At 40.4% G+C, this 20626-nt stretch overlaps 1 protein-coding gene across 4 annotated transcripts in view; it reads left to right on the top strand.

Moving 5' to 3' along the window:
* The window catches only part of LOC147103244 (homeobox-containing protein 1-like), an 85009-nt gene extending 65471 nt beyond the window's left edge, over positions 1–19538 (top strand). For 3 of the 4 annotated variants that reach the window (XM_085962685.1, XM_085962686.1, XM_085962687.1), the window contains exons 10-11: positions 1613–1755; positions 19371–19538. In XM_085962685.1, the coding sequence (XP_085818811.1) occupies positions 1613–1753 (141 nt within the window). In that variant the 3' untranslated portion in view covers positions 1754–1755; positions 19371–19538. Of the gene's footprint in view, positions 1–1612; positions 1756–19370 lie in introns of those variants that run through there. The other variant, XM_085962688.1, reaches the window with a different exon arrangement.
* Positions 19539–20626: the final 1088 nt, after the last annotated feature.

The following is a 20626-nucleotide window of genomic DNA, read 5'->3' on the forward strand; positions in this document are numbered from 1 at the left end:
AAATCAACTCATCACCCTTATGCACTCTCTTAGTGACTCTCTTGCGTGTGCCTTTTCCTATCCTACTGATGTCACACAGTTCTGCCCCAGTGGCTGCAGCATGGCTGGTGGAAGGCTGCTGACTTTCAGTGCAGGACACTGAAAATGGTCTTGCTGGTCAACCTCGAGGAGATGATGGCTGGGCGTGTGAAATCGAGTGACGGTGTTGTTTATTCTTCCTCTCTCCCCTTTTCTCTCCTCTCCCCTTTCCTCCCCCACCTCTCTCCTTTCTTCCTCCTCTACTCGCCTCTCCTTTCCTCCTCCTCTCCTCTCCCTTCCTCCTCCCCTCTCCTTCCCCCTCTCCTTCCCTCTCTCCTTCCCTCTCTCTCTCCTTCCCTCCCTCTCTCCTTCCCTCTCCTCTCTCCTTCCCTCTCCCTCTCTCCTTCCCTCTCCCTCTCTCCTTCCCTCTCCCTCTCTCCTTCCCTCTCTCTCTCCTTCCCTCTCTCTCTCTCCTTCCCCCTCTCTCTCCTTCCCTCTCTCTCCTTCCCCCTCTCTCTCTCTCTCTCTCTCCTTCCCTCTCTCTCTCTCTCCTTCCCTCTCTCTTTCTCTCTCCTTCCCTCTCTCTCTCTCTCCTTCCCTCTCTCTCTCTCTCCTTCCCTCTCTCTCTCTCTCTCTCCTTCCCCCTCTCTCTCTCTCTCTCTCTCCTTCCCTCTCTCTCTCTCTCCTTCCCTCTCTCTCTCTCCTTCCCTCTCTCTCTCTCTCTCTCTCTCTCTCCTTCCCTCTCTCTCTCTCTCTCTCTCTCTCTCCTTCCCTCTCTCTCTCTCCTTCCCTCTCTCTCTCTCTCTCTCCTTCCCTCCCTCTCTCCTTCCCTCTCTCCTTCCCTCTCTCCTTCCCTCTCTCCTTCCCTCTCTCCTTCCCTCTCTCCTTCCCTCTCTCCTTCCCTCTCTCCTTCCCTCTCTCCTTCCCTCTCTCCTTCCCTCTCTCTCTCTCTCTCTCTCTCCTTCCCTCTCTCTCTCTCTCTCTCTCTCTCTCTCTCTCTCTCTCCTTCCCTCTCTCTCTCTCTCTCTCTCCTTCTCTCTCTCTCCTTCCCTCTCTCTCTCTCTCCTCTCTCTCTCCTTCCCTCTCTCTCCTTCCCTCTCTCTCCTTCCCTCTCTCTCCTTCCCTCTCTCTCCTTCCTCTCTCTCTCTCTCTCTCCTTCCCTCTCTCTCTCTCTCTATCCTTCTCTCTCTCTCTCTCTCACGCTCTCTCTCCTTCCCTCTCTCTCTCTCTCTCTCTCTTCCCTCTCTCTCTCTCTCTCCTTCCCTCGCGCACGCGCGCTCTCTCTCTCTCTCTCTCTCTCTCTCTCTCTCCTTCCCTCCTTCCCCCTCTCTCTCTCTCTCCTTCCCACACAGACAGACAGACAAACTATATATATATATATATACATAAAAATTATTTCTACTTTTCATAACAACATGCCCTCAAAAAACCCTCAGCACCGCTGGGCACTCCAGCTAGTATAATATATATAAACCTCTGTAGAGACTGATACACAACACATGTCAATACTGACCTGTAACATTATGTTTGATTTTTGTTAAATCCAGTGCTACTTATATGGCAGTTTGTCTTTTTCCCCTTTTCCCCTCCGTAGGATGAAAATACTTGCCATAGTGACCATCAGCACGACCCCATCTCATTGGCTGTCGAAATGGCAGCTGTCAATCATTCGGTCCTAGCTTTGGCCGGCCAGGGTGGAAGCGAGATCAAGACAGAAGCAATCGACGATGATTGAACGTAAGGCTGAAGGCAATCAGGATTATATAATGTTATAGACTATAGCCACCTTCTTCCCTATTATATGTACTGTTCCGCAACAGACTATTAGATGTATATTTATCATTTGTTTGTTCGCTGTGCGTTAAATTGAAAGAAAAGTTCTCATATCATTTTTATAGCTGCCAATGTGATCATCTCATATTAACATATCAGTGAATAGAAGTTGTCAGGTGTGACTAGTGCTAAGGTTTGCTGACGGCTGACTGTGAACTCAACAACCATGTTTTTAAAGTATTACTGCACATTACCCAATACAGTTCAAACTATTAGCTGAGGGCAAAATAAAAGCGTTTTCTATTTTCTAAATTTTACATAGCTAGTTTTTTATTAGGGAGATACGAACAAAAAGTCAAACCAAACCAAACTGGCCCAAAGTCGGAAGTTGTATGGGCCCAGAACACACACACTGCAGTTTCTTCAAGATTCCAAATTGTGGAAACTGAGAAACCGGTGGCTCCATACACACCTATACCAGATATTACATTGGGCATTTCAGATTGGGCTTTGTTCGTTTGCTCCTACTTTTCAGCATGTTTTTAAATCAGGGCTAGGGTAGACATTGTACAGTCAGATCCTGTTGTGGTCATTCCCTGATCAAATAATTTCCCTTCTGGTCAATTTTTATTTTTAAATTTCTTTGTAAAGTTAATTGTATAAGATTTGGTTGTACTTCAGCCTGCAAGCATTCTCTGGATGAGCCTTTGACCCTCTCTTCATGTCTGTTTGTGTATGTGCAATTAGATGGTGAAATTTACAATAACTAAAAAGTACTCTTTAAAATTTGCATCTCAGGTTAAGGAGGAGCAAAATGTTTGGATCTGACAGGCCCTCTATAAGAGACACTGGGTGCATTCTGCCAATTTCCACTTCCCCAGAAGCAAGGTTATATTTAATGAGATCTGAAAAAATCCTCACTCTTACAATGCTCTCATCAGTCTAACGGTCATTGCATCTGTAATTGAGGTCGGTAACAGCGCAGTATCATTTTCATATAGAGAGGTTTTGTACTGTGTGAAGAGTGTTCCAAAAATTAATTCTGTATTAAATTTGATGTCCAAAAAGTTAACTTGTTCGCTGTTTTACTGTGGGGAGAGGTCAAGCACAAAGACTGAACATGCAGAGTGCTCACAAACTACGTGCTGAAGATCTACCCACAGCTAGAGAAATGTTCTCAATGCCACATGGGTTTCATTCTATCTGGTGCTAGTGCAACTATCTATAAAACAACGCTGTTGTTTCAAAAATTACACTTCTGGCTATTTGGAAATTGGTGGGTAACAAAACAGCAGTTACGTTTACCAGGGAAGGCCAAACAGGGATAGCCAAGTAGCTACAGCAGGTCTGTTGAATTTGCTACTGAAGCTTACATTGGCTGAGGAATGTCATTCCATAGATAGAGACGTCCCTGGCTGCATTTTCCCACCCAGGAGAACACTGGTTAAAGGTGGTTAACTAAAGTGTATATGGGATGGATGTGTGGGTGAACACTGGCAGTATTGAGGATTGTCAGATTCAAACTTTGTGCTCATTTGTAATCTGGGTGCCTACAGAAGAAGAAACCCAAGTGACTTCATAAGTGGGCTTTCAATGTTGTAAAACTTTCACAGCCAGGAGTTTACCTTGTGGTGCAGTGTCTCCACATCTCCCGAAGTTGAAGTTGAGAGAAAATTTGACATGTTATTGATCTTTTTGCATATGTTTCTTTACCCAAAATTGGAGACTCTGGTTCATGTCACCATGAGGGATCAGAGTTGTTGCCCTTGAAGCTACTGTTGAAGAAAGTTTCAAAGGAATGAAGCTAATCCTAGCAGAAACTTTTTTTTATAAAACAAAACCTACGTCATAGCCATGGATTTAATTCTAGACTGTAATTAATCATCCAGATTCACAAGCATTCCTGCTTCCTGTACTTCAGTAAAAACAATACCACCTTGGCTTTGCCAAATTAGCAGAGAATCTAGAAACAAGCTGGTCCAGTCCCAGTCTATAATGATGCTGGTTGCTAAGCTAACAATGTCCTAATACTGTCCTCGTATACTGCAGGTAGGATAATGACACAAAAATGTTTTAATTATCAATTTGCTTGGCTGTTATGCCTGTGGCACAGGGAAAAAAAGAATGTAATTCAGTGATAAAACTTTCTAAGTGTTATTTTGATTATTACCGTAGTCAGTATTCTATACATTCTGACCTTAATTTATGCAGAACTAATCTAAGGCTTCACCTAATTTCATCCATGTAGGTAAAGTGTTACAGCCATTATCAGCTTCAGACTTGCATAGCGGAGATGGACTGAGACAGAACAGTCTTTGTTTTTCTATTGAATATTCTGGTTATCTCATAGTCCGGGTATTGCCGTTTATCATGATATAATGGATGCTTTAGTGTTGAAACATTCACAAACCTTAAAATTATACTTTGCCACTAATACTGTAGAAACCACAATGCCCTCACATGGCATTCTTTAGTACACTATTTTAAAGGACATGTTAAGTCATTTATTTATTTTAAGTGGGTTTAGGTCCTCATTAAAACATTGGATAAAGAGATGTCACACAAACACTAATATTTGTGCTGTGAAACTTTGGGGGCACTTAGTTTTGGAATCGCAGTTCATCCAAAGGAAAAAAATCTTAAAACTGTTTTAATGAAGTTCTGAAACAGAATCATACCCATCACCCCATGAGATGTAACTTCCTAAATGAGAATGGGTGGCCTATAACTCATGACTTTGTTATTCACAGGATATGAAGTCACCCATACTCATTTTAATGAAAACAGTCTTTTGCAGTTTAATGTGTAGGATCTCTATATCCTCAAAGGCATTAATAGCCTACTGACAGTAATGTCCAGGATGGAAGTATGACAGAATCCTTTTGGTCATTTCTACTGAGGAGTACAATTATTGACTCTAAGCACTCTTTTCTTCCCCATAAATGTTGCTTTTGGGATGTGCAAGAGGTTGAGATCAGAGTTGAATCTGGTTGCACATGAATTCTCATTCCAGCTGTTTCACAGTTATAACCAATGGCAAGTGTATATGTTGCCAGTACGTTGCAATGATATTACTACATTCTGTCACTTTGAAAAATGTCTTGGATCATTGCACCGATATATATGATAAGACCATACATACATACACCAGACCAACCTGGTGAATGCAACCAGCAGTGTTACTGCAAATGGCATGTCCAATCTGACAGACCAACCAACAGAAATCTGCAATAATCTGCTGCAGGTCTCTATCAAACAACAATTCACATCAAGTAGAAGCTGGATTGTGAGCAAAACCTAGAGGGCACTGACTTTTAACTGACAGTGTATCAAACTTACGATTAATTTGTAGTTTTATTGCAGCTACTGGTTTAAAAATAAATAAATTGGGACAAATTATGAAAGTGACCAAATTAAGAAATAACGCTTTTTAATGAGCAAGTGAATTCAAACTTGTTTTGCTAATCTTTCTGTGGGGCCCAGTAACTCAAGTGGTTGACTACCTGATGGGTTGTCTGTCTTTTGAACAGTTGTCTTGACTGAGTCAGATTTATCAGCTGTATGGGTGTTGGCTATAGTTGCATGTGATAGTGAGCCATTTCATCATAGGTGGGAGAGAAAACAACATCTGGCTCACTCTTGAATTACAGTTCATGTGGGAATTATGATTCAAGACTGAGCCAAATGAATATTCACAGAAAAGCTTGTGACTCAGAATGTAATAACTTAACAGCTGAAAGATAATATATGCTGGCAGACAGCCTGCAAAAGGGATAATAGGGAGGAAAAGGTATTCTGTGAACAAATTATCAACCTTGTGCTTTTGAGATGTTGAAAAATATTGAAGTTCCGGACTGGAGAGATGTAAAATTAAATGGACCAAAGGATAAGGAATAGACCATTGAGTGATTGTAAATGAACAACTAGTGGGTGAAATTCCTCTGTGTTAGAGCTACCACAAGATGCTTTAGTGTGCATTAATATGTAGTAATTTGGTGTGTTAACAAAATTATACAGCATTTGCTCATTTTTGCCCATGGTCCTAGTATTCCTCTGGGGAATAATTTGTTTTAATGCACAGATTCTGTGTTAACATTCTTCTACCGTTTTAAGACTTTGTTAAGCACCAATTAAAGGCAGATGTGCTCATGTTTGCCTTCCACTCGCGCCTGCTATAAAGATGCATAGATCCAGCATGGAGTTGTGTGGAGACATTGTAAGGAGCGACTTAACATTTTCAATCCACACAGCAATATGGGCATGTTAGCTAGTTTCACTTTGCGAGACAAATTGGAGGAGGAAGAGGAGGTTTGTCAGGAGCCTCCTAGGTCCAAGGCCATATGAGGAAAACCACCAGGACCTGTTACTACCTCAGGCTTGTATCTAGTGCAGTCTACAGAATTACCTTACCAATGAAAAGGCTATACTTCAGCAAGGAAGCCATCGATGAATTGTGCCTTCAGGCAAGGAACAACATTAGGATTGTACTGCCAGTATCCGTAAAATCAACACTATTTCCGGGCAATAGCAGGAAATGTGGTAGGAGTAAGTCAGTATGCGGTTTCCCACCACATAACCAAGATAGCCCATTTGGCATGTATGGGGCTACATTGAATTCAGCACCAGGAAACAGTAGGAGACAGAGACATGCAGGGTTTTTAGAAAGATAATGGCATTCCCAGGGCACAGGATTACATTGACTATACCCAAACTGCCAATCAATGACCTTTGCAGTGTCCCATGGTATTCATCAGTGAAAAAGGGATAATACTCTATGAACATACAAATGGTGTGAAACCACTGCCAAAGAAACTTCTATATCAGTGATGGTTTCAAGGGAATGTGCACAACATAATGGAATTGTGGGTTCCTCACTCATCCCATGATAAGTACAGTTTAAACCGTTGGCTCTGCAGAGATCCAGGCTACCCATTGAAACCTAACTCATGACACTGCTACACATCCGCATACCCTTCTGCAAAGAATCTACATTAAAGCATGCATGAGAGTCAAGAGCTTCATCAAGTAGATATTTGATATGCCGAAGGGCTGGTTTTGATGTCTGGCTGACACTGGCACTGCTGTACAATATGCCCTGTAGAGAGTCAGCACGATGGTAGTAATGTTGCATGCTGTAAAGGGTGGTTCTGCTCCTTTGGCCTCACATCTTTATCTGTAAATTAGAGTTTCTGTCATCTGTGTTGTCCCTCCGTTTCTCCCAGAAATTATGCACTCCACAGCTATATTGGCCCATAGAGAAATATTCAAAAGGGTTCAGTGGCTGTTTAACTATCTACGCAGTTTTATAAAGGAGTTTTTGGATTTGACCACTCAGTTATTTGTTACTTTTAATGTACTGCAATGCACCTGAACTTCCAGATGGCACACAGAGTAAAGCTGCTCGTTCCTCCGTTTAAAAAAAGGTGGAAAATGTAGTTCCCATTTAATGCATTGTCTGTACACTAAGAGGAATTTCACCGTGTGGAGTGTGTGTTTTTACATGGAGCAGCATTCTGAACAAAGAACAATTTGGCTGGTACTAATTTCTGATCATGGTGCAAATTTAGCTAATTATTAGTGATGGGCTGACAGAAATCTCTCTCTCTCACTTTCTCTCCCCATCCTCCTCCCCCACCATTCACAACAAATATAGGATGGAACTTTTGGAGGTCCCGTGCCACTTGACATTAACAGGCAAAAAAAAAAATCACAGGCAATGTTCCCAGGATTTTCCAATGAGCCACCCACTGTGTGCAAGTGTCCGGTGGTTGCACAAGGCTTTAGAATGCTCCATCCATATTCCTAACAACTGTTATCAAAGAGTTTACTTTGAAACTAGATGTATTGAGAAAGAAAACTATATAATAAGGAAAGATGATGTACAAAACAAAAAATTAGACAGATCTCCCACCACTGAAGTTTACCTTTCGAGGTAAGGATATCCCGCTGAACAGAAGAAAGGAAACGTATAACTGTGATGGGTGGGGCGGGGGTTAGAGTACTTGGTCTTACTTTTTGGAAATACAGGAAACTTTCTGGTATCCGGCACTGACGGGACCGAGTTGGTGCCGTACCATCAAAATTGCCGTAGAAACCAGCGCTAATGTTAAAACATACGGAGCTTTTGAGCTCCGTGTGAATCAACAAACCCTGTTGCTTAGCAACAGCTTCAAAACAGTCGGCCGCAGCTTAAAAGCGTCTGTGTAGCTAAGCAACAGCTTCAGCTAGACCTTGCAGAGCCTGACTGGAAAAAAAAAAGCAACGAGAAGTAAAAAAACTTATAGGAAACGGCTCCTGAATTTTGCTGGTAGATAGAGCTTTCCAGACATTTAACCTCTGGTTAAACGAAAGTTTCCTGTACACCACTTGTACATTTAAAGAATTTGTGATCTGGACACATTGACAAACATGCTAGATTTAAAATTCTTACAGGGCTTAACAGGGTAGATGCAGGGAGGATGTTTCCCCTGGCTGGGGAGTCTAGAACCAGGGGTCACAGTCTCAGAATAAGGGGTCGGCCATTTAGGACTGAGGTGAGGAGAAATTTCTTCACTCAGAGGGTGGTGAATCTTTGGAATTCTCTGTGGAGGCTCAGTCGTTGAGTATATTCAAGACAGAGATTGATAGATTTTTTAAGGGAATCAAGGGATATGGGGATAGTTCAGGAAAGCGGAGATGAGGTAGAAGATCAGCCATGATCTTATTGAATGGCGGAGCAGGCTCGAAGGGCCAAATGGCCGACTCCTGCTCCTATTTCTTATGTTCTTATTTACACTGGTCTCTGAAATCATGTAGGTTCTTACTATCTAGCAATTGAGTTTAATAGTTTGGCCTCAGAAACCTGCTATCTTTAAAAAAGAAAACAATTAAGCATGCTATCAAGTGCATATTTGTGAGTGTCATGTGAAAATAGGATCAGGTTTGATTGTGATGCCCTCCACGGTTGATTGGCTTCCCAGTGTCAGCCGGTATGAAGAATGGGTACTTGGGCGAGATCCCAAAGTTCTGCTGGAACCTTTTGAACTGTGCACCATTAAAGGTAGGAAATTGGACAATGAGAAAGCAAAAGTCACAGAGCGTAGGGTGGAGGTAGGTTGTTAAGGGATTAATACCGTATTATCAGCTGAGACACAGGATACAGTCAGCATACTGAGCATCTCGGGAATGAATAACTGTTAGCAGCTAAAACATTATCAGACATAAAGACTGCAGTATGACTAAGGATAGAATTTACATTTCTATTTACAGTTCTGACAAAAGGTCATCGACCTGAAACGTTAACTCTGTTTCTCTCTTCACAGATGCTGCCTGACCTGCTGAGTATCTCCAGCATTTTCTGTTTTTATTTCAGATTTCCAGCATCTGCAGTATTTTCTTTTTGTATTAGAATTTACATTTATTTAGCTTCTTTCATGTCCTAAGGCATCCCAAAGTACTTTGCAGTCAATTGCTTTTGAAATGCAATCACAATTGTTTTGTAGGCAAACACAGCATGAAATTTGCACAAATAAAGATCCTACAAGCAACAATAAGATAAATGCCCAGTTAATCGGTTTTTGGTGGTGTTGATTGAGGGAGGAATGTTGGCCCAGATTCCAGGAAAACATCCTTGTCCTTCTTTAAATAGTATCATGGGATTCTTTTATCTGAGCTGGCAGACAGAGCCTCGGTTTAGCAGCACCTCTGACACTGCACTGAAGTGACAGCCTTGATTATGTGTTCAAGTCCCAGAGTGGAACTTGAACCCCCAACTTTCTGACTCGGAGGCAAGAGTGTTACCACTGAACCAAGCAGATAATTCATCTTAATTGCACTGATATAGATAAGTATTTCATAAGTAGGTATGTCATAGTACACCATATTGCACTGCAGTTAACTTCCAGCACTGATGCTGTCACACTTTGCAGCTGCCACAATTACTTATGGTAACTGTATTTTTAATGATTCTTTCCAAAGTGCGAAGAAGTACATTGAAGCATTGAAACTCTCTGGTGCATGGCTTCCATTTTGTAGGCACAATGGTTTAAAATATATTTTAACCATCCCACTATACTGTGCTTACTTTCACATAGATTCTCATACCATAGAAATGTGGCATGTGTTTCCATGGGGAAGCGATATCCCTATTGACATGTATTCTGTTAGCATATAAGGCTATTCAGTGACGCACATTTTTTTACAGCCATATATGCTTACCGCACAGAAAGAGATAAATTGGACCATTGAGTCTATGCCGGCTCTTTCCTAGAGCAACCCAAAACTAATTCTACTGTTGTTCTCCCATAGCCCTGTATCATCTTTTGTCCACTTTTCTCTTAAAAGATGCAGTGGTCTCTGCTTCAATCATTCTCGGGAGCAAAGCATTCCATGCTCAAACAACATTTTGCACTAAGAAATTTCTAACCTCTCTCCTTGCTCTCAGTGACAATTTTAATTGATGAGTCCTAGGAGGCGAAGAGGCAGCCACAATTTTGAGGCCTTGGCCTCATTTACATCGGGGCACCAAACAGGCTGGCCAATATCGTCCGACAGCTAGATAAGTATGGCGGGGGGGGGACAGAAATAGAAACATAGAAGATAGGAGCAGGAGCAGGCCATTCGGCCCCTCGAGCCTGTTCCGCCATTTAATGAGATCATGGCTGATCATCCAAATTCAGTACCCTGTCCCTGCTTTCTCCCCATACCCCTTGATCCCTTTAGCCTTGAGAAATATATCCAACTCCTTCGTGAATATATTTAATGAATTGGCCTCTACTACCTTCTGTGGTAGAGAATTCCACAGGTTCACCACTCTCTGGGTGAAGACATTTCTCCTCATTTCTGTCCTAAATGGCTTACCCCTTATCCTTAGACTGTGACCCCTGGTTCTGGACTCCCCGACCATCGGGAACATCCTTCCAGCATCTAGTCTGTCTAGTCCTGTTAGAATTTTATACGTTTCGATGAGATCCCCTCTCATTCTTCTAAACTCCAGCGAGTACAGGCCCAATCGATCCAATCTCTCCTCATACGTCATTCCTGCCATCCCAGGTATCAGTCTGGTGAATCTTCGCTGAACTCCTTCCATGGCAAGAACATCCTTCCTCAGATAAGGCGACCAAAACTGCACACAATACTCAAGATGTGGTCTCACCAAGGCCCTGTACAACTGCAGCAAGACATCCTTGTTCCTGTACTCAAACCCTCTCGCTACGAAGGCCAACATACCATTTGCCTTCTTAACCGCCTGCTGCACCTGCATGCTTACCTTCAGCGACTGGTGCACAAGGACACCCAGGTCTCATTGCACTTCCCCTTCTCCCAATCTATTGCCATTCAGATAATAATCTGCCTTCCTGTTTTTGCTACCAAAGTGGATAACCTCACATTTATCCACATTATATTGCTTCTGCCCAATCACCCAACCTGTCCAAATCATCCTGGAGTTTCTCGGCATCCTCCTCACAGCACACCCCCACCCAGCTTTGTGTCGTCTGCAAATTTGGAGATACTACATCTAGTTCCCTTGTCTAGATCATTAATATATATTGTGAATAGCTGGGGTCCAAGGACCGATCCCTGCGGTACCCCACTAGTCACTGCCTGCCACTCAGAAAAAGACCCGTTTATTCCAACTCTTTGCTTTCTGTCTGCCAACCAGTTCTCTATCCAAGTCAGTACCTTGCCCCCAATCCCATTTGCCTTAACTTTACACGCTAATCTCTTATGCGGGACCTTATCGAAAGCCTTCTGAAAGTCCAAATACACCACATCCACTAGTTCTCCCTTATCTATTTTACCAGTTACATCCTCAAAAAATTCCAGTAGATTAGTCAAGCACGATTTACCCTTTGTAAATCCATGTTGACTTTGTCCGATCCTGTCACTGTTTTCCAAGTGCTCTGCTATTACATCTTTTATAATGGACTCTAGCATTTTCCCCACTACCGATATCAGGCTTACCGGTCTGTAATTCCCCGTTTTCTCTCTACCACCTTTTTTGAATAGTGGGGTAACATTAGCTACCCTCCAATCCATGGGTACTGTTCCAGATTCCATCGAATGTTGGAAGATAATCAGCAATGCATCTTCTATTTCTAGGGCCACTTCCTTAAGTACCCTAGGATGTAGATTATCAGGCCCTGGGGATTTATCGGCCTTCAATCCCATCAATTTCCTTAACACCATTTCCCTACAAATACTGATTTCTTTCAGTTCCTCCCTTTCATCAGACCCTATGTTCCCCGACATCTCTGGGAGGTTATTTGTGTCATCCTTTGTGAAGACAGAACCGAAATATATATTTAATTGGTCTGCCATTTCTTTGTTCCCCATTATAAATTCCCCTAATTCTGACTGCAAGGGACCTACGCTTGACTTCACCAATCTTTTTCTCTTCACATATCTATAAAAGCTTTTACAGTCAGTTTTTATGTTCTCTGCAAGCTTACTCTCATATTCTATTTTCCCCTTCTTAATTAATCCCTTTGTCCTCCTTTGTTGAATCCTAAACTGCTCCCAGTCCTCAGGTTTACTGCTTTTTCTGGCCAATTTATATGTCCTCTCCTTGGATCTTATGCTATCCCTAATTTCCCTTGTTAGCCATGGTTGAGTCACCTTTTTTGTTTTATTTTTATGCCAAACTGGGTTGAACAAATTCTGTAGTTCATCCATGCGGTCTTTGAATGTTTGCCATTGCCTATCCACCGTCACATTCCCCAATCAATCCTACCCAATGCACGCCTCAGACCATTGTAGTTTCTTTTATTTAAATTCAGGACCCTAGTCTCTGAGTCAACAACTTCATTCTCCATCTTAATGAAGAATTCTATCATATTATGATCGCTCCGACCCAAGGGGCCTCGTACAACAAGATTGTTAATTAATCCTTTCTTGTTACATAATACCCAGTCTAAGATGGCCTGATCTCTGGTTGGTTCTTCGACATATTGGTCCAGGAAACCATCCCGTAAACACTCCAGGAATTCCTCCTCCACAATATTGTTACTAATTTGGTTAGCCCAATTTATATGTAGATTAAAGTCACCCATGATGACTTCCAAACTTACCATTGTTGAATCTCTTTGAATACATTGCCCGTGAAACTGGTCAGATGTGCATGACCTAAGATGGCAATTGGAGTTCTAGGACCTCAATTTGCATATTAAAAAGGGGTCTACTGCCCAAAACATCTGGGCACTTTAGACACCCAGCGGTAGGCCCTTTCCAAAATGGCGCAGCCGCATCGTCGGTGTTAACGGGGTGGTAAGACTGCCAACCCCATTTTGGAGCCCTTATTCTCCTGTTAATGCCAGGCGTAGCCAGTGATAATCAGCACCCTAGTCATTCTCAACCAGAAGAAATAGTATTTCCTTAGTCACCCTATCTATCAAAACCCGTCAAATTTTAAAAGGCTATGTATTAAATCCCCTCTTAGTCTTCTCTGCTCAGTAGAAATAGTCCCAGTACCTTAAGTCTCCCGTCATAACTATAGTTTCACATTCCTGGCATTATCCTGGTGAATTTACATTGTACGCTCTCTATGGCTTTAATGTTCTTTCTATAATGGGGTGTCCAAAACTACATACAGTAGTCTAACAGTGGCTTAACCATTACCTTGTATAAATTCTCTACTGTAGAATTAATAATGTAGACTTTATATTGGAACCTGCATACATCAGTAAAGCACCAGTTACGTTTCTAAAATGTTAAACCTGAGAATCGCAACATTTAGATGTACACTTGGCATTTATTGATTTAAATTCAACAATTGTGGAAGCCGTTAGCTTAATTGGTGGTGGTTGGACTGTAAAGCTCCATTGCACATCTATAATGTCTCTGACATTGTAAGAACAAGCAATGTTTGCTGTTATTTATATGTGTGCTTGGCTAATGAATTGAAAACTTTAAAAAAAAAAAAAAGTAAAATGAAGATTTAATTGCTATGTTCGTTAATTGATTTCAAATGGGGTGGTACATTTGGTCTCAATGGCCTGGGCCAAGGAGGGCAAGATAATAAGCCAGGGTTCGTGCTTCTAATCGCTGTCCAGTGAACCATACTGGAAAGTGTGCGTGTGTGGATGTCAGCGAGCGGGAGAAAACTGTATGAAACAATAAGCTCAACTGCTCTGACAAAGTGAAAAGCAAATAGAATTCCTCATTATAAACTGAAAAACAAGCTTAAAAAGCAAAATTTTAATTAAGTGAGAATAATTTTTAACAATGTAACAGTAACATTTTGGATTGTAATATAAAATAGTTGGTGCCCAGTTACATTTTGATTATGATTGAAAGATGCTATTTAGGAAGACATTTTTGAAGTTACAGGAAAGATTGCAGGAAGCTGCATAAGTGGTGATTTTTTTTTTATCAGGTTAAAATGTTTTGAAAATTGGTTCTTAAAACTCTTGACTCGCCAAACAAGTTCAGAAGTTGTCTTTTTATCCTTTTTAAAAAAGGAATGCTGTAAGCAACTACACACTCACTGTACTGCCTTTCAAATGTCACAACTAGCGTTCTAGTACAACTAGCTAGAACTACTAACTTTATGCACTTTATTTTATTTTACTGAGATAAATATACTCAACATTTACTCTGCATGATGTTGATGGATGCTGTCAGTTAAACAGTGATTTCAGGAGAACAGTGTAAAATGATTTTTTTTAAATAAGTGTTATCCTATTTATTGTTTTCAAATAAAACACTTCAAAAGCTGCCTTTTTCCCTCTCAGGGACACACCTCCCAAGTATCCAGGATGGTAGGACAAATGAAATTCTGGGTATTTCTACTCCATCATTGCTCCATGCTCCATTAACAGGAAGTTTGCTTGCTGTAGAAGGATGGTGGTATCCATTTTGCTTCCCCCCCCCCCTTTCTTTTGGATCTTGTGACACTTAAGTAGTTGGTGATGCATCACCTTTCATTCAACATTTGCATCAAAATAACGCCAATAATAGCCATAAATACTCAACAGGAGTCATTTTTAGTTTCCAAATAGTTACAAGTTCCAGTAGTTGCCCATGTGCTTGGCCAATGACACAAGAGGTGGTTTATAGCAGCCTCAGTAGAGTACAAGAGTATTATTTTACCACTCATGGCTCAAAGAATGCGGTATAAAAAAAAAACAATGTGCTACTTTTGAATATTGAGTCTAGACCAACCTTCATCTCGGCCTCCCTTCTCGCAGCGTACCATTTCTACTCGTGAAAATAATTACCAAGAGCTCTTAGCAGAAGTCAGAGAAACGATTGATGGGCTAATAGGACACACATGGTGTGCTTTTTATCTGTCATCTCTGACGGATGGGCCTATCCTAATAGGAGGAAAGGTTCCTGTTTGCTGTTTATAAGAAATCAGAAATGTGTTTGGCAAGATTTTGTGTGTTCCCTATTTGTAGTGCAATTGTATACTTGTTCTTTATATTAATTTTATGATTCTCCTTCCAAAATGTGAACAAAGGAAATCCTCCTTTGTGTCAAACATTTGTATTCACGAAAGCATACTGGTTATGACTACAATTCTTATTTCTGTATGACTGCTGCATCAGGCTGATTTAGACACGACTGCCCTCTTCAAAAATAAATTCTAAATGAATAATTTGTAAATTGTTCATTTGATTTTCACTGATAAAATGGTGACATAGGTTTGACCAGCATATTTCTTTCAGGACTGAGGTTTGTATGCTTACAATTGAAAGCATGCATTTCCACTAAAATTGCCGCCATTACACTATATCGCTCATGATCACTTTAGAGCACATATGGCTCAACATCTTAAAAACTGTACACTATAATCTTTTAGTCCGGTAGACTCTACCACAATGATTGTTAGATTGTACATGGGCACAGTTTTTTTCATTCTCCAGATTAATTAACACATAGCCAATCATTTTTTGCAGTTCAAGTACCTTGTCAAATGCAACTAATCCATTGTAGAAGTGTATATAGTACATGGTAGCAGGCAACCATTTGAAAAATCTGATCTATTCTTCATTTGGATAAACCAGGCCCAAATCATGCTGTGCCCAGCTTGTGTTGGGTCAAGCACAGTAAAATTACAGTTACAGTGATCTTCAGTGAATTTTAAGCCTGAAGGACCAGCTTAAACTATTGCTAGCTAATATTCCAGTTACACTGCCATGTTGGTGCCAGAGAAAATCCAGCAGAGACAAATCAACAAATTCGCCAATGGTCAGTCCTGCCAAATTGCATACTCTTGTTGCATTAAAATGCATCCTCTGAGTGGTAGGGTTCGTGCTAGGTATTAATGAGTAATTAGTCTGCACAAAAGAGGCCCAAAGCTTCCTTGTGGCCCACAAGGAATCTTAATCTAAAACTTACCTTCTGGGCCTCTTCTGGCCTAGGATCCGGCTCCCGACAGGTTTGCCCGACACTGCTCCCCACTCAAATCTCGGATCCGGTCCCGACTACATATTCGGCCCGATCTGCAAATTTAAAGTAGGACCCCGCTTCCTTCCTGCGGGTGTCCTGCTCGCCTGCTCAAAAGAGCAGGTTAATATCTGGATACATGCTGGATCGGAGGGGGTAAATGAATAACATTATGTTACCCTCCCCCCCCAGCCCGGTTGCTGCTAGGTGGGGCTGCTAAAGTCGGGGCCGTAGTTTTGATCCCAGGTCTGTGGTGAGTTAGCTAATGGCTGCCAGGAAGTAGTACGGTTGCTCAATTGTCTGTAATGCCCTGGGTTTGATTCCTGCTCCTGATCACTATACAGCAGTCTTTAATGGAAATGTGTGCACGTGGTTTCTGGGTGAGGAAAAGATCAGGCTCAACTGTGCTGATCTCTAGAGTGGAATAGTCTGCCTATTTCATTCACTGTCGAGATTCATATATGAATAACATCTACTTGGGTGAGGTTTCAGAGGGTGGCCCAACTGTAGAACAATACCCCATTGAAGGAATCCTGACTTCAAAAGGGGAAGGGAAAACAATGTTTTTTTTAAGTTGGCTTGCAGCCTCAAGATCCAAGGTATTAAAGCTCACAAGTGCTCTGCTAGGGGGAGGGCAGTAAACCCACATTATGCTGGATTACAAAATGTTTATTTCAGAATTGATTTAAAGCTCTCATTTGAACAATCAGAATTGTACAAAACAAAATGTATGTTCAGAAATGTCAGCTGTTTGGAAATATTAATACTCATGTATCATTTTTCAAATTCACCAGAATCTGTATAATCCAATCAGTGAACCTTACAGTTCTTGTCTGACTGGAAGTCGAACTCTGATCTGAGGTTAGCCTGTTAGACTATTGTATATGTGTGTGTTCAACCTCTTGAGAAGGGAGCAGATAAGGGAAAGAGGTTAACATTTTCAAATAGAACATGTTTAATATATCCTATTTTTTGGTTTAAATAGGCTGCGGGGTTGAAACTGGAAGTGGATCAGTGAGCCACAGTAATGTAAAAGCAGCGGTCAAATATATATAGGGTCAGTTGTATCAGACATAATAATAGCAACATACAGCAAGTTATACTGGTAGAAAGAGTTATTGACGGACAAATTCCAAAACAGAATTGATGCATTGATTTCAAGATTAGAGCTGATTGTATTCTGACAAGTGTTGCCACTTTTTCAGAAACTGCCAGACTAAATTTGCCACCAGGCTGCCTGCTAAATGATACAATAGTTATGGCAAGTTAGAGTTCTGTTGGTGTAGAAAAAGAATACATATAGGTATGAAAAGATCCTCGACCTAGGGCATTCAAAATATGTGGTAGTTTTAGTAATGGGATGAGTATATATCAAGCTGCTAATATTTAATTTACAATTATAAATTTGTCATTTGATCAAAGATCATATATTAGTCACTTTGTTGTGACTGAAACCAGCAGCAATTTAGCCCATTAAATTGCTCTAGATGTCTGGTAATTGGGGACAATCAGAGTTTGAGTTGGACAACTGATTGTTTTCTAGTACTTGTGTCAAACATAGGTATGCTTTTGTTAATTGTTTCTGTCCGTTTCATAGAACAAGATCTAAATAAAAATAATGATGTGATTTACGAATAGTGTAAAGGCCCTGTCTAGACTGATTCCAAGCTTCATTTTCAAAAGCTATTACTAGAAAGATGCTGCTGCACGCACACACTCTGGTTAAATTATGCTGGGCTCATCCAGCTTAATAACTAATGGCATTTCTTGTTTTTACTGGGGTTTGCCTGTAAGATGATGGAATGGGACTATTGGCTGAATAAAGCCAGGACCTTTCACTACTGGAATCAAGCAGCAATAATGCATCAATATCTTTTGAGAATATCCTCATCTATGAAAAGGCCTAGTTTAAAAATACCGTTTAACTTAGAACATAATTTCATCAACATTCATCTGATTGGATTGCATTTGCAGGACAATGTATTTGGGGAAAAAGGCAGGTGTGCACACTACATCCAGTGCATTTAGTTCATTTCTGACCTAGCCATTAGATGGCTGTGCAATACTCACCAACAACCTTCCAATTTCAAAGTGTTTACTTTCTAAATGGACTCGATCATTTTCAGGGGATTGAAGTAGTACAGTGGATTAGCACAATCTCCTTTCACTTCTGGGACCTGGACTCGAATCCAATCTCCTCTGAAAAGTGCAAGGGTCCTATTGAAAATGGGCAGTCTTAACCAAGTTCTTAGTGGGCATAGGTCTATATAATTATAAACCAACGGAGTAATCTCTCTGTTAAGCCATGAAGATAGCAACAGTTGGACTGGTAGTGAGGAAAGGGGTGACGACCAGGCAGAAACATTGTTGCAGTAAGGTAATGGGGGTTTTACTTTGCACCTCGTCTATGCTATACCTGACCTCCCAGCAGCTGGTTGAGTGGCATTGGAGGAAGTCTGGGACCAGATTAGCGGCCAATCCCCTTATGCTTCATTGGTTGTAAAGCCCTTTGGTATGTCCTGAGGTCGTGAAAGACAGTATATACAGTAAATGCAGGTCTCTGTTTCTTTCATGTAGGGGACCCACGGAGATTAGAAAGTAGAGTTTGCATGTCTTAGAAGGTGGGTTTTAAAGTTTTGAGCCAAGGATGTCCATTTTTAAAAATGCACATATATCAATGAAGTTAAAATAGGTGCTTGTACTGTTACTATCTTGATTTATGGTATCACGCTATGACTAGTTGATATGTTAAATGTTCAGAATACTGATGTTCATAATTTAAAAAAATCTTCAAACAATTTTTCAAACTATCTACAACCAACAAAAGTTATGACTAAATGTCTTCAACAATTAAAACTGTAAACCAAGATTAATATACCCACAGATCCACCATTATTAATATTGAGCAAAATACCCAATTTGCTGGATTAGAAATTGTGGACATAATGTGTTTGTTCCCCAAAATAATTTAATATAACTGGTGATAATAGCAATAGACTAGAAGTTTATCATTAATTCTATGCACCTCAAGAAAAACTTCCACAATGTAGAAAGGTACATTGTTTTTTACAACACTGTCAATGTTGATCTATCAAAAACATTATGGGGGGGGAATCAGATGCTAGCCATACAACCTTTCAAATAGTAGTTAAAATAAAATGATACTATGGCATATCTAATTGTATGACTTCATGTGGTTTCATTTATTTTAGGTGAGGTTTGTACAAATAATCACCATGTCCATTTGTATGCCCCATCTAATTGAGATGACTGACAGTGTAAGAGATTACAGTAGCGCCTACGTGGAAATTTGGCGAATTGTTAAATCAACACGGAGAGTTGACATTCAAAAAAAATATTCAGAGAAATCTGACTTGGAGTGGTGAACCTTGAACTTTAAAAATTGCACTATTGGCCAATAGAAAAGGTACAGTATTATTCTGTTCATTCTGCCAGATGTAAAGGGTCCCCACTGTACTGTGGGCAGTGTATTGCACTTAACTTTATATCCTATTTAATTGTCTGGTTATTTAAAAGACAAACTTGGGTTTCTCCCAGCTAGTAATTTCTGTGAAAGACTGTTGAGTTATGTGTATAACAAAAGACAGGTTTTAAGTCTATAGTTTTGCAAGATATATATGTATAGACATATACAAAATATTAATGCTACCCACATCATCTTTCCAATCACTAGTCTGAGATGTCATCTGAACACATGGGTAATACTTCATCAATCACCAACCAGCAAGAGTCTAGCCAGTGTAAATGTCATACTTCTAAGGACTTTAAAGATAGTCCAAATGCATCCAATTATTGTAAATATTTTTTTAAAAGCACTTTTTTAAATAAATTACTTTTTGTACTCCAGTATGTTTTAGTGTATAAAAGTAGCAGATCAGTTGCATACTTAAGAGAATTATATAAGGTGCATAATTACACTGCCCACAGCACAACAGTAACACCAGTGCCAATTTAAACCTCTTCATTGACTGGATTAGACCAGCTTTCAAAATAAATGTGGTTTCTAAAAAGGTGTAAAGGGAGCATCCAAATTTTTTTCTGTACAATTTACAAGCGTTACATGTAATTTTGCTGTGAGTTATTTTTAAGTAACTTTTGAAATACTGTACACTGTAAAATCATTACTGTTATTAAAATTACTCTTACTTTTTATGCACTGTATTTAAGTAACTTTTCACACGTTCTTTTATTTAGTTCCAAGGAAATACAGGACATCTTGTATCTGTTTAACCAAACTCCAATTGTACAAAAGGTCTAATTATAGATTGAATAGTGTCTGTTAAACTATTGTAGCAACATATGCTTGAAAACAGTTTTCAGTTAAGCTTGTACTAAAATTCAGCAAGGCCAACTATGAATGTGTATTCACTAATTTGTTGACAAATCTACTGCCATTATAGTTAATGTTTGGGTTATTTTCCACTTAAGGGCACTGGTTTAGTGTCTA

This window comes from Somniosus microcephalus, chromosome 20 (genome assembly GCF_052327205.1).
Source record: "Somniosus microcephalus isolate GS21.2 chromosome 20, FLI_Smic_1.0, whole genome shotgun sequence".
Taxonomy (NCBI): Eukaryota; Metazoa; Chordata; class Chondrichthyes; order Squaliformes; family Somniosidae; genus Somniosus; species Somniosus microcephalus.